This window comes from Pundamilia nyererei, unplaced genomic scaffold (assembly GCF_000239375.1).
Source record: "Pundamilia nyererei isolate P.nyererei 1_Seehausen unplaced genomic scaffold, PunNye1.0 scaffold00392, whole genome shotgun sequence".
NCBI classification, from domain to species: Eukaryota; Metazoa; Chordata; class Actinopteri; order Cichliformes; family Cichlidae; genus Pundamilia; species Pundamilia nyererei.
In genome coordinates this window covers 334,103-347,340 of record NW_005187793.1, presented here as the reverse complement: position 1 = coordinate 347,340, position 13,238 = coordinate 334,103, and the positions used below count along the sequence as shown (strand labels likewise).

The 13,238-nt window shown below is 37.8% G+C and overlaps 2 protein-coding genes across 3 annotated transcripts in view; both read left to right on the top strand.

Annotated features, from left to right (window-relative positions):
• dusp22a (dual specificity phosphatase 22a) overlaps window positions 1–7,419 on the top strand; it is an 18,039-nt gene extending 10,620 nt beyond the window's left edge. For both annotated transcript variants that reach the window (XM_013915883.1, XM_005752959.2), the window contains exon 7: window positions 5,852–7,419. In XM_013915883.1, the coding sequence (XP_013771337.1) occupies window positions 5,852–6,049 (198 nt within the window). In that variant the 3' untranslated portion in view covers window positions 6,050–7,419. The remainder of the gene's footprint in view (window positions 1–5,851) is intronic.
• Window positions 7,420–8,751: 1,332 nt separating this feature from the next.
• irf8 (interferon regulatory factor 8) lies at window positions 8,752–12,710 on the top strand. The gene is made up of 9 exons (XM_005752958.1): window positions 8,752–8,865; window positions 9,012–9,223; window positions 9,616–9,799; window positions 10,005–10,102; window positions 10,369–10,426; window positions 10,840–10,887; window positions 11,017–11,409; window positions 11,557–11,672; window positions 11,845–12,710. The coding sequence occupies exons 2-9, from the start codon at window positions 9,053–9,055 to the stop codon at window positions 12,037–12,039; spliced, it is 1,263 nt and encodes a 420-aa protein (XP_005753015.1). The 5' UTR covers window positions 8,752–8,865; window positions 9,012–9,052; the 3' UTR covers window positions 12,040–12,710.
• Window positions 12,711–13,238: the final 528 nt, after the last annotated feature.

Here is a 13,238-nt window from a genome sequence, read left to right as displayed (position 1 = left end):
TATATATATATATATATATATGTATATGTGTGTAGGTAGGTAGGTAGGTAGGTAGATAGATATAAAAATATTTCAAACACTGGCTTAAACATTTTGCATAATTTTATCTAATTTATTTAGCGATGGCTCTAACTGTGATTCCATTCCATTGGCACTTAAGTAGTCGTTGCACACAGAAGGGGAACTGTAGGGGGTTTGCTGGGATTGCATTAGCTCGGTACTGCTCATCACGTGTTTAAACATTACTGTCAGCATCTTGCAAAATAACATGACTGGAAAAAAAAATGGTCATTATTTGTAGACTTTGCATTGACTTCGAGGATTTAAAGGGAAATAGGTTTTGTGTATTTGTGATTTTCCCACATGTGTCTCAGATAGAAAGTGAAGAATCTGAATTCAGCAATGTCTTCAATACAGCTCTAGCAACATTGTGTATCAGTGGTCATGGTTGCAGTGCATGTGAGATACAGCGTAATATACATAGTGACTAAAGCTTTGTAGTCTGTAGACATTCTGTAAAAGTTCAACAAAGGTTAGAAAAACAAGTTCCTGAAACTGAATGAAGCAAAACAGCTCCAGGCTTTTTAAATTTCAATTTCTCTAAAAAGCCTTAAATTTATCTATAAATTTGCTACATATCATAATATTGTAACCCAGCCAAATGCTCGCTTGTAACTGGATCACTGAGTTGTCATTTACAAAAAGAACAATCTGACAATTGGAAAGCGTGTTTGTGTGGGTGTGCAGGTGCACTGGTGAGTGGTGGCAGTGATGACCGCAGATCTATCTGCTTATGAGTAGCATGATGAATTTAAAAAGGTGCAGATCTTTCATGTTGCCTTCATTGTGAAGTTGGGCAATAAACTGGAGCCTTGTCAGAATTTACTAATGTTATGACTTGAACAAATTCATCACTGGGTGAGCTTCTACCGATTTTATGAGTTTCTACTTTCAGTTTGTGTACCACGTGAAACACTTCTGACATGATTCATGTTCTTTATCAAGATGGTATAATGACAGATAAGAGCAGGTGTTGTACAGGATTCGGATATGACTGAGTTTATTGATGGCTTATCTTAAATCTTTGCTTTGAATTGTTATTAATTTTTACAGTTCTGTTAATATTATGAGTCAGTTGTGCTCTGTTTGGGTTTTAGGGTGAGTGTGACAGTACTAATTTTAGGAAGATGGAGACTTTCACTTCATTAAAGAGTAAGGTATTGCACAAAATAATTGAAGAATTCCTGGACATCATTACAGCTCCTCCCTTTTTGACCTTTTATTAAACAAACGTTTAAATGTTTACTGCAAAGTAATGCTGCTGCATATAATACACTTATTGATAACCACCCCTTCTAGCGACTTCTAGTGTTTATATCTAGCTCTGAAAAGTCAATAAACTGTACTACAGTTCGGCCTGGGCAATGTGAGGAAAATCTAATATTGTTGTTTTGGTTTTTTTTTTTAAAGCTGTATCACGATACACAATATATATATATATATCACGATATGCTTAAATAACCTCCAAAAACAAGTGTTATTTTCAAGCATGTAGTGCCTGAAATTGCACTGGTATACTCATTCAAATCAACCATTCAATATTTTTTTTCCAACTTTGAATACAAAAAACATCTGAATGAATCGAAATGTTTTATTTTAACCATTTTTTAACCATCAGTTGCACAGAGGTTTTTCACATATGATAGTACTGTCACAGTAAGACTCTTTCTGTGGTCAACCCTAGACCAAGAACATTCACAGGTATCGCAGCTGGTTTATTTAACATTTTCTTTGGTGTGTAGGGAGACATTGACATGCAGAGTTTTAAAACATTGTTCATTTTGCAATGAATGACTTTTCAGCTGGTGGGAAAAATTTGGGGTACTGCTACCTTTTGCGGCAATAGTTTTACAGCACGTTTTGCAAATTACCGCATTTTGTTTGATGTCCTCCTTGTGAAATACAAATGACAGTGAGTCTCATCCTCTCGATCCTCTGAAATTCCCACTGTGGCCATATTTCTCGCTACCTGGTAGTATATAAACACACATGCTCACCGCATGTGTACCAGGTGGAACATTTTTCGGTTGGGAGGGGCTGATTAATGATGCATTTGCAGCATGTGGGGGAAAAATAAACCTCACAGTGAATTACATGCAGACAGTTCAATATTGCCATGGAAATTTATACTTGATGGTTACGATAAAGCCACTTTAACCATCGTACATGGGAAAACTTGCAATATATCGAACATAGTCTATATATCGCCCACCCCTAACTACAATCATTTGAAGGAGTTCACTTCGGTGTTATTGGATCAGAAAACAAACTTTTTTTTAACAATTTGGAGCAGCAAATTTTCATTCAACTCTCTCTTGCGCTCTCACTTACATGCACACACACTTCCCTTTTAAACACATAAGACAGCTTAAATTAAATTAAAATATACTTTAAATATAAATAATATAAATATTTCATAGAAGGTTCAAAATACACTCGTATCTCTGGTGACATAGATATTAGGGCTGAACGATATATCGCATTTGCGATAATATCGCGACATGATCAAGTGCAATTTTCTAACCGCAAAGGCTGCGATTATACTCTGGACATGTCCAAATTCATGGGCTGCATCCTCCTGAGGCCGCATTTGTAGACCGATTACGTCACAGCGACGCGCCGAAGGCTGTCCAAATTACTACCATATCCCAGAATTCATAGCGCGGCCCAGCCAAACTCCAGTTTCCAGCAATGCCGGCCGCTACTAAGTTTTAAAATTACTCATACTAATCTTTCTGGGTCACAAAATAAACTTTTAACATATTTTCAGGCGAGAAAGTAGTTGTGTAAACATCAAATATCTGCTCGGTTTATCAAGATATCCCATATTTGCAAAAGTGCTTCGACGTTTTCAGAGGCGTCTGCTACCCACCAGCTCGACAGCTAGCCGGGAGCTCGAGGGTTACTGATGCGGCCGAAAACGGCACAACTCCCGGCACATCATTTTCAGATCACCGCGGAGTTTCGCTGCTCGGGTTAAACGTAATATATAAGTCACTTAGACAACCTAAAAATGTTATTGTTGGGCTTTTTTCAGTGTTTTGTTTGTTCGTGAGTAAATCGGTTTGGCTGAGATTAAAGTTATTAGATTAGATAAAATAAAACTTTATTAATCCCCCGGGTGGGTTCCTCCTTGGTTTTCACACAGCTGACTAAACGTCAAACAGAAAACTTATTAAACAGAAGTATGAGACAGTCGAGAATTTACACCAGTGTCTGGTTATATTTTAGATAGCAAGAAGCAGACGGCCAAGTTTATTAAACTCCACCGAGACAGCGGTGACGCTAATCAGAACTAGCCTTCTGATTAGCTAATCAGAAGGCTAGTTACGGCTAGTTAGTTAAGGCTAGTGTGGTAAAGCCACTGATTTTTTTTATGTATATTTCTGCAATCGGCACATTGTACTGACTTTCATTTTAATGTTTACACCAGGGTTCCTTGTCAGCACTTTATGCTCAGATGTTTGTAAGCTAAAAATAAACTATTGTGTATGTTCAAATATACTGTTGTGATTGAAGAAGTTAAATAAAAATGTCAGTCATCAATTCATGCATCACCTCATGTCATCATAACAGAGGTCTGTCTTCCAGGAAAGAACAGTTTAAAATTAATGTAATATAGTATTGGCCATACTATATGATGTATTGCTTGTCTTTGTTTAATAATACAGAAGACAAAGACCTTAAAAAATAATCGCATATCGCATCGCAATCGCAATATTGGGGCAAAAAATCGCAATTAGATTATTTTCCATAATCGTTCAGCCCTAATAGATATGTATCTATATATAGATATATATATGATCACAAAGCTGCACAAATTGCATATAGGTTTAGAAAAAGAGGAACAAGAGAGTTGCATTTTCCATGAAAAAAACTAAACAAGTGTGTCACCATTTTAATTGCGCTACTTTCTGCAAATTTAGCTTTTCGGTATGAATACTCAAACTATTCTTTTGACATGTTCTCTAATGAAACTTGGGTGGATATGTATTTATAGCTTATAATCCACCTGTTTCTCAATGTTAAGCAGACTAATGTACTGTTTGAAGACACTGTAGATGTGGTATGAGGCAACTATGTTTCAAGGAGATCTGTGAATTTTAGGGAGGACAATTTATGTTGTATATTTGTTATTGTAACTTACAGTATGAATACAGTTATAATAAAAAGTCACTATACTAGCAAATCTAAAAAAAAACTAATATTGTAAAAGTTTGTTGTTTTTTTTTAAATTTCAAATAACTTAATTTTAAAATGTAAAGTGTACTATGTCCTGAATTCATTACATGGTGAAACATTGCAATTTTTTGTTTTAATTGTGTTGATATGGATTTTAGCTCATGAAAATCTGAAGATTACTATTCAGTCAGTGTAAATATTGTGCATGTCTCAGTCTAGTTCAATACATGCAACCACAATCATGGGAAAGACTGCTGAGTTGACAGTTGTCCAGATGATCATCAACGCCCTCCCCAAGGAGGGCAAGCCACAGGAAATCATTGGTTAAAAAAACTTGCTGTTCCCAGAGTGTTACATGAAAGCATATTAATGGTAAGCTGACTGAGGGGGGAAAAATGCGGTAGGAAAAGTAACTGGGATGACCACAGCCTTGAGAGTAAAGTTGAGCCAAGAAATTGGGTGAATTTCACAAGGAGTGGACAGAGGCTGGTGTTAGTGCATCAGGAGCCAACAAAGCACAGTCTTTGGCAAAGGAGCTACAACTGTCGCATTCATAATATCAGTCATATCCTGAATCGGAGACAGTATCAAAGGAGACTTATGTGCTGAGGAGAAAAAGAACTGGACTTTTGCTCAGGGGGACAAAATCCTCTTTTTAGGTGAAAGTAGAAGTTTATTTGGGAACTTAAGTTCTAGAATCTGAAGAAAAACCATAGAGGCACTGAATCCAAGGTGTTGGAAGTCCAGCGGGACGTTTCCACAGTCTGATGATTTGGGGTGCCATTTTTTCTTTTGGTGCTTTTTGTGCTTAGTCCAGTCAAAGTCAGTGCAGCTGTCTACCAGATTTTTAGAGTACTCCATGCACACATCTGCTGACAAGCTTTATGGTGATGCTGGTTTCCTTTTCCAGCAGAACTCATCACCTGCCCACAGTGTCTCATGCCAAATGCCAGAAAGTTGATTCTATTCATCTAGTTGTAGTGTTTTTAGTGGGAGAAACATTTTGTCACTCATCTAAGTGACGAATGCTCCAGATGATCATGGATGATTGAGCATGCATCAAGACTCTGCTACCAAATGGTTTGGTAACCATGGCATTACCATGCTTGACTGGCCAGCCAACTCTCTTATTGCATCTGACCTTAACCCCACAGATAAACTATGAGGAAGACAAGAAACACCTGAACCAAAAATAAAGACAGGCTAAAGCCGTGCTTGCGGCACTGCCGAAGTGTTCAGTAACACCTCAGCAGTGCCACAAGCTAATTGCTTCGATGCCACACTCCACTGATGCAGTATTTAGTGGTAAAGGAGCTCAAAGTATTGTGTATTAATGAACGTACTTGTCAGAAGTTGGATATTTCTTATGGTAAATTCTTTTTCAATTTGAAAAAATGTTATTAATTTGAGATACTGTATTTCTGATTTTTATAAGCTATGAATTATTGTCATTAAAAAAATAAAACAAATAAGGCTTAAAATATTTGCCTGTTTCGTGTATATAAAATATATGGCAGTGGGTTATGTAAAATTGTATTATGTAGTTTGATCTTAACCATAAAAAAATGTTATTTTAATTAACTGTTTTCCTTTTCCCTCTCATCTTCAGTACAGAGTATGGTTACGGTCAAGTTTCCGTCCCAGTCCATTCAATGACCAGGAGCAGGTGGGTGCCCTGCTGAGCCAGTACACAGAGCAACAGCAGAGCCAGAAGAGGGGAGGTGATCACAGCTGGATAACTGTCAGTGACTACCCATCCATGCGATCCAATGCTGATGCTGATGGTGATGATGAAGGAAGCGGCTGAAACACAAGTCTGGTCATGCCAAACTTGTTCCCATTGCTGCCTGGAAATAGGCAGCACCCACTATTCTGTACTCATTTCCAAATCAACCCTCAGTCATATCTAACCTACATGTATTCATACAACTCTAAAAGCATAAGATAATATCGAGCACTTTTTACTTTATTCGCGTCTGTTTTTTTAAGAAGAGATGGAGGTTGATTTAGAATTGTGCTACAGACCTATAACCACTACCAGTACCCGCCACAGTCCCTTACAACCAAAACAGGGGTATTGGTGCTCACAGACGCCTTACTCTAAACACCTCAGCACCTTAGCCATGATGAGTGATGACCTTTGTTTCCACATGGACTCCTGCAATGTTCAGCTCAGCAGCCTTAATGCCATAATCAACTAACTGCATCTTAAATGAACATTTTGCCTATAGTTATATAAATATCTAGTCTGTTAAATCTCAGTTAAATCTGAAACCAAACTGATGGTTGATTTGATATGTACAAGTTTGCATATCAGCACTGCTTTTTGTGTTTGTAGGTTTGACAGCATGAAATTTGTTGTTACATTCATCCTACCTATAAATAGCTGCAACATACATCATAAGCATTGTACTAGCCACCTACAAAGATCACAAAACAATGAGTTTATCACTGCCTATGTAATTTACAGTATTCATGTTGACATAGTTGGATACTGCTCTTTCAGTATAGTTAGCACTTTCACTTTCATTTGGTTCATCGTAGAGAAAATTCCAAGCTGTGTACACACCACTTGTACCAATATTTGTTACAAAATCTAGTATCAGAAATCCACACCAAAACAACAAAACAAGTCTTTCTATAAACTAGCAGAATATTGTGAGGCTAAATAGAAAACTGTTATCAGTTCCCAGCAATTATTTCTTCTTTGCATTCATTGCAGGGCTGAGAGGACTGGTACTAAGTTATCCCTCACCAGGCACACAGGATTAAAGAAGAGCCAAACCTTTTTAAGTAGGTTGACACACAGAGACCGCACTGTGGACATTACAAATAAACCACTATGAGTGACACCTAAAAATATATTGAAAACAAGGCAAAATGTTCCTTTAAGTTTATTAACAGCAGGTTAAATTTGGGAATTTGAATTTAAAGTATAACTACATATTCAGGATGTCTGTAGTCCAAATGTTAAAGTCTTCCTGATTTTACCGAAGCTCTGATGTTATCTCTTTACTGTGTCAAAACAGATTTTTAAAGAATTTCTGTTTATAGTTTTGTGGATAATGTTTGTTGTCCTAATTGTGTATTTATGGTGTTTTGTTTGTTGTGTTTTATAATGAAATGCAGTGATGGAGAAATAATGGAATTGTTAATAAATCCACCCTATGAAGATAACGGTGTGTCTTTGTCTTTATAGTAAAGCATAAAAAGCAGATTTAGCTTGAGATGTATATTTGAGGATAAAACGTTACAATGGTTAAAATAATGAAATTAATTTCATTTTTTTCCTTAAGGTTTTCATTGTTTGACATAATGAAACAAATATCAGTCTAAAATAAGGATTACGTTATGAAGCCAGCCTTCCAAGAAATGAAGCGTAAGTCTTTCCTTGGAAATTATTCCTGCTGGGCCGGTGGGGTTGCTTCCAGTTTTCTCCTCTAAACAGCAGTATATCATTAAAAGTGTGTATTTACTTAATATTCCTGTACACACCAAGTGGGGTGGGGGGATTTTTGTAATCACATAGGCATGTCCAGACAGGTTAAAATGCTAACTGGAAGTCTTCTGTTAGGACATGTATAATGAATTGAACTGTCAGTGCACCCCAGGGTGGCTGTGGCAACAATGTAGCTTGCCATCACCAGTGTGTGAATGGGTGGATGACTGGATGTGTAAAGCGCTTTGGGGTCCTTAGGACTAGTAAACAAATACAGGCCATTTACCATTTTACCATAACTGAATCCCAACTACATCTACCAAGTCTTGTTTTTTATCAGATGATGAAATTATTTAAATCACTCTACATGTGCATAAAGAATCGAGTATTTAATTATGCCTATGTTCATATAAAATTGAGAAGCAGATTGATGTTTCTGTTTGAAATCTTAGTTCAAATATGACAGTAAGTGTCAGTTTCTGTAATAAACAGGCACATTAGTCCCTAAATGATGTCACAGGGATTTCATGATGGACAGAGAATAACAGTAAATGTTTTTACTGGGAAAATAATAGTTAATGTTTTGTTTTAATAATACGCTGCGGTTCCCCGTTTTGAGCCTAATATTTCACATATAATCACGATCATTTTAAATAACGGTAACGGTGTAACATCTTCCAGGTGTCTCTGACACATGGAATCAGTCCACCTCACCATCGCACTGACAGCTGACCACTTTTACCTGCACGACCTTCTAAACTTTCTCATCGGAGGATGAGTGGGCGCAGAAGGGATATAGTACCTTGGTCTGGAGAGTAGAAATCCCCTCAAAGCACAAGGTAACTTGTGACTTTACGGGTTTATTCATAGCGCCGCGTCCACGCAGCTTTTAGCGTAGGCAGGCAACTTTATAACCATCGTCTGTGTCAGGCCATTTCTTGTAAATGCCCACGGTTAGAAGAAAAAGTCTTCCGGTATGGGCAGTCTTACTGAAGCGTCAGTACTCGTCATTGGTCAGAGTGTGGCAGCGTTGTCAAATCCTACCACAGATTTATTCATTCATGACACGGGGCACGAAAAAGTTTAAAGGCATGCGTTTCGGAGAGCTCACTTGATTAAATCTGACAGTGCGCATTCTATCAAGATCACAACCCCGTGCCAAGAGCTTATCTACCTGTCAATCTGTAAGTGCCTTTGATTTTAATCTCTCTTTTTAAAAAAGACGATAGCGCTTTATAAACTTCGGCTCGAATAAGACATTTTCATAATATCTTAAAGAAAGTTAACTTATACTATTTAACGAACTTTACGCGACATTTTCCACATATAGATATAAGCGCGCCATCTAAAAAGAGAGTTTCCACCATCAAGATGTCAAACACGGGAGGTCGGCGACTGAAGCAGTGGCTGATGGAGCAGATCCAAAGTGCGCAGTATTCTGGACTCCTGTGGGAGGATGAAAGCCGCACTATGTTCCGAATTCCATGGAAACACGCAGGAAAACAGGATTACAACCAAGAAATAGACGCATCCATTTTTAAGGTTTGTCTCATTTTGCCCCATTTAAAGATTGTTTTGTTTTTTGTTTTGTTTTTTTGCGCGCTAAAACCAGAACTGGTGTGATTCTTAAAGCTGTCCAACACTTCTCCTCTTACTGTAAGGCCGATTCTTTTGTGTGATTTAGACTATTAAAATAATTTTTCACTTTTTTTTCTTTTTGTCCTTTTTGTGCATTTTTACCTTAGAGTTATTATCTTATGAAGTGTCGATGCATTTTAATGCATTGTGGTGTAGCTATATAACTTAGATTTTCTTTCTTTAATTCTTTTTTCTTTCTTTCTCAAGAACAGTTTACAAAAATGATGTACATGTCTCTTCTTAAATTCTTACGGTTTAATCCAGTACAATCATATACTTTTCTTTGTATCCTCAAGGCCTGGGCTGTGTTTAAAGGCAAGTATAAGGAAGGGGACAAGGCTGAGCCTGCAACATGGAAGACCAGACTTCGCTGCGCCTTGAATAAAAGCCCTGACTTCGAGGAGGTGACTGAGAGGTCACAGCTTGATATTTCTGAGCCTTATAAAGTGTACCGCATTGTTCCAGAAGAAGAGCAAAAACGTGAGTTTGTGTTATCTCACAGTACACGGCATATCTCACAATACACTCTGTTATCTCTAGCAGTTAGCAAAATCACTTTTTCATTTGTGATTAGAACTGAGAGCAAAATACTTATTACAGACTGTAGTTCCTATAGCAGTGAATAATTAAAAGAGTATATATGTACTTTGAACCGACTCATTGTGTACTATTCTTTCACCCACAGACGGCAAAAGTTCAGTGATGGCTGTGACAGCTACCACCAGCTCTGGTGAGATCACAGATATGGACTGCAACCCCGAGCTAGAAGAGCTCATTAAAGAGGTGAGATGATGTCTAACTTTAAAGTCTTTTTTTCATTCCACCCCACCTCCCACATATATTTAGATGCACTTAGCCTTTATTGTCACTTAGCTTTCTTGTCACTTTTTTCCCCCTTACCACACTGTGCCGTCTCCTGCAGTACTTCGCGCACTTCACGGGGTTCACACTTGTTACATTCAGCATGAAAACCGTCCCACTTCTTCACAGCTGTAAAGTGTACAAAGGTGCTTTTGATAACATCTTATTATATTATTGTCCTTTTGCAGGAGGAAAGCTGTAGCATCCAAGCCAGTCCAGAATATTGGTCCCAGGGCAGTGTCAATGGTAAGATTATACTTTGTACCCAGTTTACAATGCAACACACAGCTAGATTAAATGAAGCTATTCACAGCACTGGGTCTTTTGTCTCAGCCTTCATATATCACACTGTTGTTGTGACACCACTTTTGAGAGACATAAGTTTGAATTTATTCACAAAATAAACTCAGCGGAAAACTCAGTGTCTCTGCATTTGTGGGTGCTAAATGGAGGTTATTTACTTGACTGTTGAATTCTGCAATGGAAGAATTGACTAACATCCTGTAAAACTTTGCTGACTCTTGTGATTATTTCTTCGTGAGATTGTAATAGAGAAATGGCATTTCTGATGACGCAGCAAAGTAAAGACATGACACTGTGGTTGTGTCCACTGCCTTGAAAAAAGGCCTTAACCCACCTCTTCCTCCTCTAATTCACAGCTTTCCCACTGCATCAGGAACCTTTGCCATCGAGCAGTCTCAGTTCAGGTATTTGCTTATTGTTATCCATGACCTTATATCATCTACTTGTAAACAAGCTTTCAGCTTCCATATTTTTGTTACATTTGTACGTATTTGTTTTCATTTCTGAATCTGACCAAATGTTTTCTTCTATAGCCCTCTGCCAAATGATGATCAGTTTTTACTATGGAGGAAAGCTGATGCACTCCACACTGGTGACTCATCCTGAAGGATGCCGAATCTCTCCGCAACATCCCCTGGGTCGGGGTGCCCTCTACAGTTCAGACAGCATGCAGAGTGTTTATTTCCCCCCTGCTGAACTCATTGAGTTTGAACGGCAGCGCTATGTCACGCGCAAGCTTCTGGGCCACCTGGAGAGAGGTGTATTGCTCCGTGCAAACCAAGACGGCATCTACATCAAAAGGCTGTGCCAGAGCCGTGTCTTCTGGAGCGGATTGGGAGATGTGGGCTCGCAATATGGCTCAATGCCTGGCAAACTCGACAGGGATGCTGTTGTCAAAATCTTTGATACAGCAAGGTTTCTTCAAGGTGAGGCTCTATATTGGTTCCATATTTTGGATTTACAGAAAAATACAGCTTTGTTTTCTATTTCTTTCACTTAAAGGAAGTAAGACTAGATACTGATAATTTGCGAAGATTATCTAAACAGCCGTTCGTTTGTTTTATATGCTCCAGCTCTACAGCTGTACCAGGAGGGTCAGATTCCTGCTCCTGATCCAACAGTGACTCTGTGTTTTGGAGAAGAGTTGCATGATCACAACAGTGCCAAAAACAAACTGATCATCGTCCAGGTAAGACGTGTGAAATGATAACATGTTTCACTCAGAGTGCTGACTAGTAAAGCATTAGAAATATCTCTTTATTTTTGAGCCTTGATAGTTTTTAAACAAGAGCTAGTTATGGCTTTATTCTGAGAAAAAACTAAAAACATAATTTTTGGGGTTTTTTTTCTCCTCATGGCAGATCACTTCAGTGAACTGCCAGCACGTGCTTGAGACAATGAACATGCGTCGTGCCCAGCCTTACTGCAACAACCCAAACCTAGACATGTCTGATGATGCGGCCACTGACCAGATGGCTCGCATCTACCAGGATTTGTGCAGCTACAGTGCTCCTCAAAGGCCAACTTACAGGGACAACATGCCAATCACTGCCTAAGATGTGAGCAGTAATACCTGACAAGAGCTCTTCAGCTTGCTCTAAACTGAATACAGAACATAAGAAGAACATTCTTTGCTTTTCTAACACACACTGGCGAGCCAAACGTGAAAGAGCACATTTCTTCTTTGACTATAAGACTTTAAAGCTGAAGCTCCATATTAGAAAGTCGACAAATTTTTCTATACAAGTAATGTTTACTTTTGTGTAAATACAGGGCATAACTCTGCCTAACGTCTGATTCATTTTTGTAAGATGTTTTTTTATTATCCAACTTAAGAGAACAGGTAGCATATTCATGCATGTTCAAATACTGTATTTCCTACAACTCAAGTCTTTATAGATACAAATCTTTCGTATCTATAAAGATTTCTATTCAAAGTCTTTTTGCAAAATGGCAGCAGTTTGATATATAAAAGCAATTTAGTTTGCTACACTGAATTTTATTTTTGATATTCTATCTTTTTCGTACTTTTTGAGTTTCTTTCTTGTTTGACAACCAGCTGAATAAACAACCAAATTTTTATCAAGTGTTGAGTTGATAAAAGTTGCATAAAGTTTTAGATGCAAAGTGGCATGAAAGATAGGTTTTACTATCAGACTTTTTAAATGATTGATCTTTAGTTCAACCTTTTGTAGACCGTGTTCTAAATAAAACCTTTTTTACTGAACTACATTTGTATTCATTTGTGTACAATCATACTTATGTGTTGTTTAAAAAGGACTATTCTATTTTGCAAAAATGACCTGTAGAAAAAGTACTATTGTTCAGATCAAGGAAATTACATGAAATAATGATATATGTGTTAAAATGATGCCAGCATATTCTCAAAGCACACTGTAATGAAACCAGGGATTCCATTTTATTATCCTATGCTTGGTAGTCCAGGAATGGTTGGTATTGCAAGCTAAAGTACGCACAATCTAAGCACTTATTGAATTTCCTTCATTTTTTTGAGCACTATTTCAGTGACAGTTTGTCAAAATGGAGAAAATAGAAAGAGAGGCAATCTTACCAGTGTAGAGAACAAAAACTTAGTCCAAACTACTCACAGTTTATAACTAGTATGAACTCAAGCCCTACTCACACAGGCCTAGAGACTCGTCTGGAACACTGTAACAATGGTTTCCCTGAAAATGAGTTTCCCTGACCAGTTGATTAGCTGGAGGTTCCTGGCTGTCACCAGTTGAAATCAACT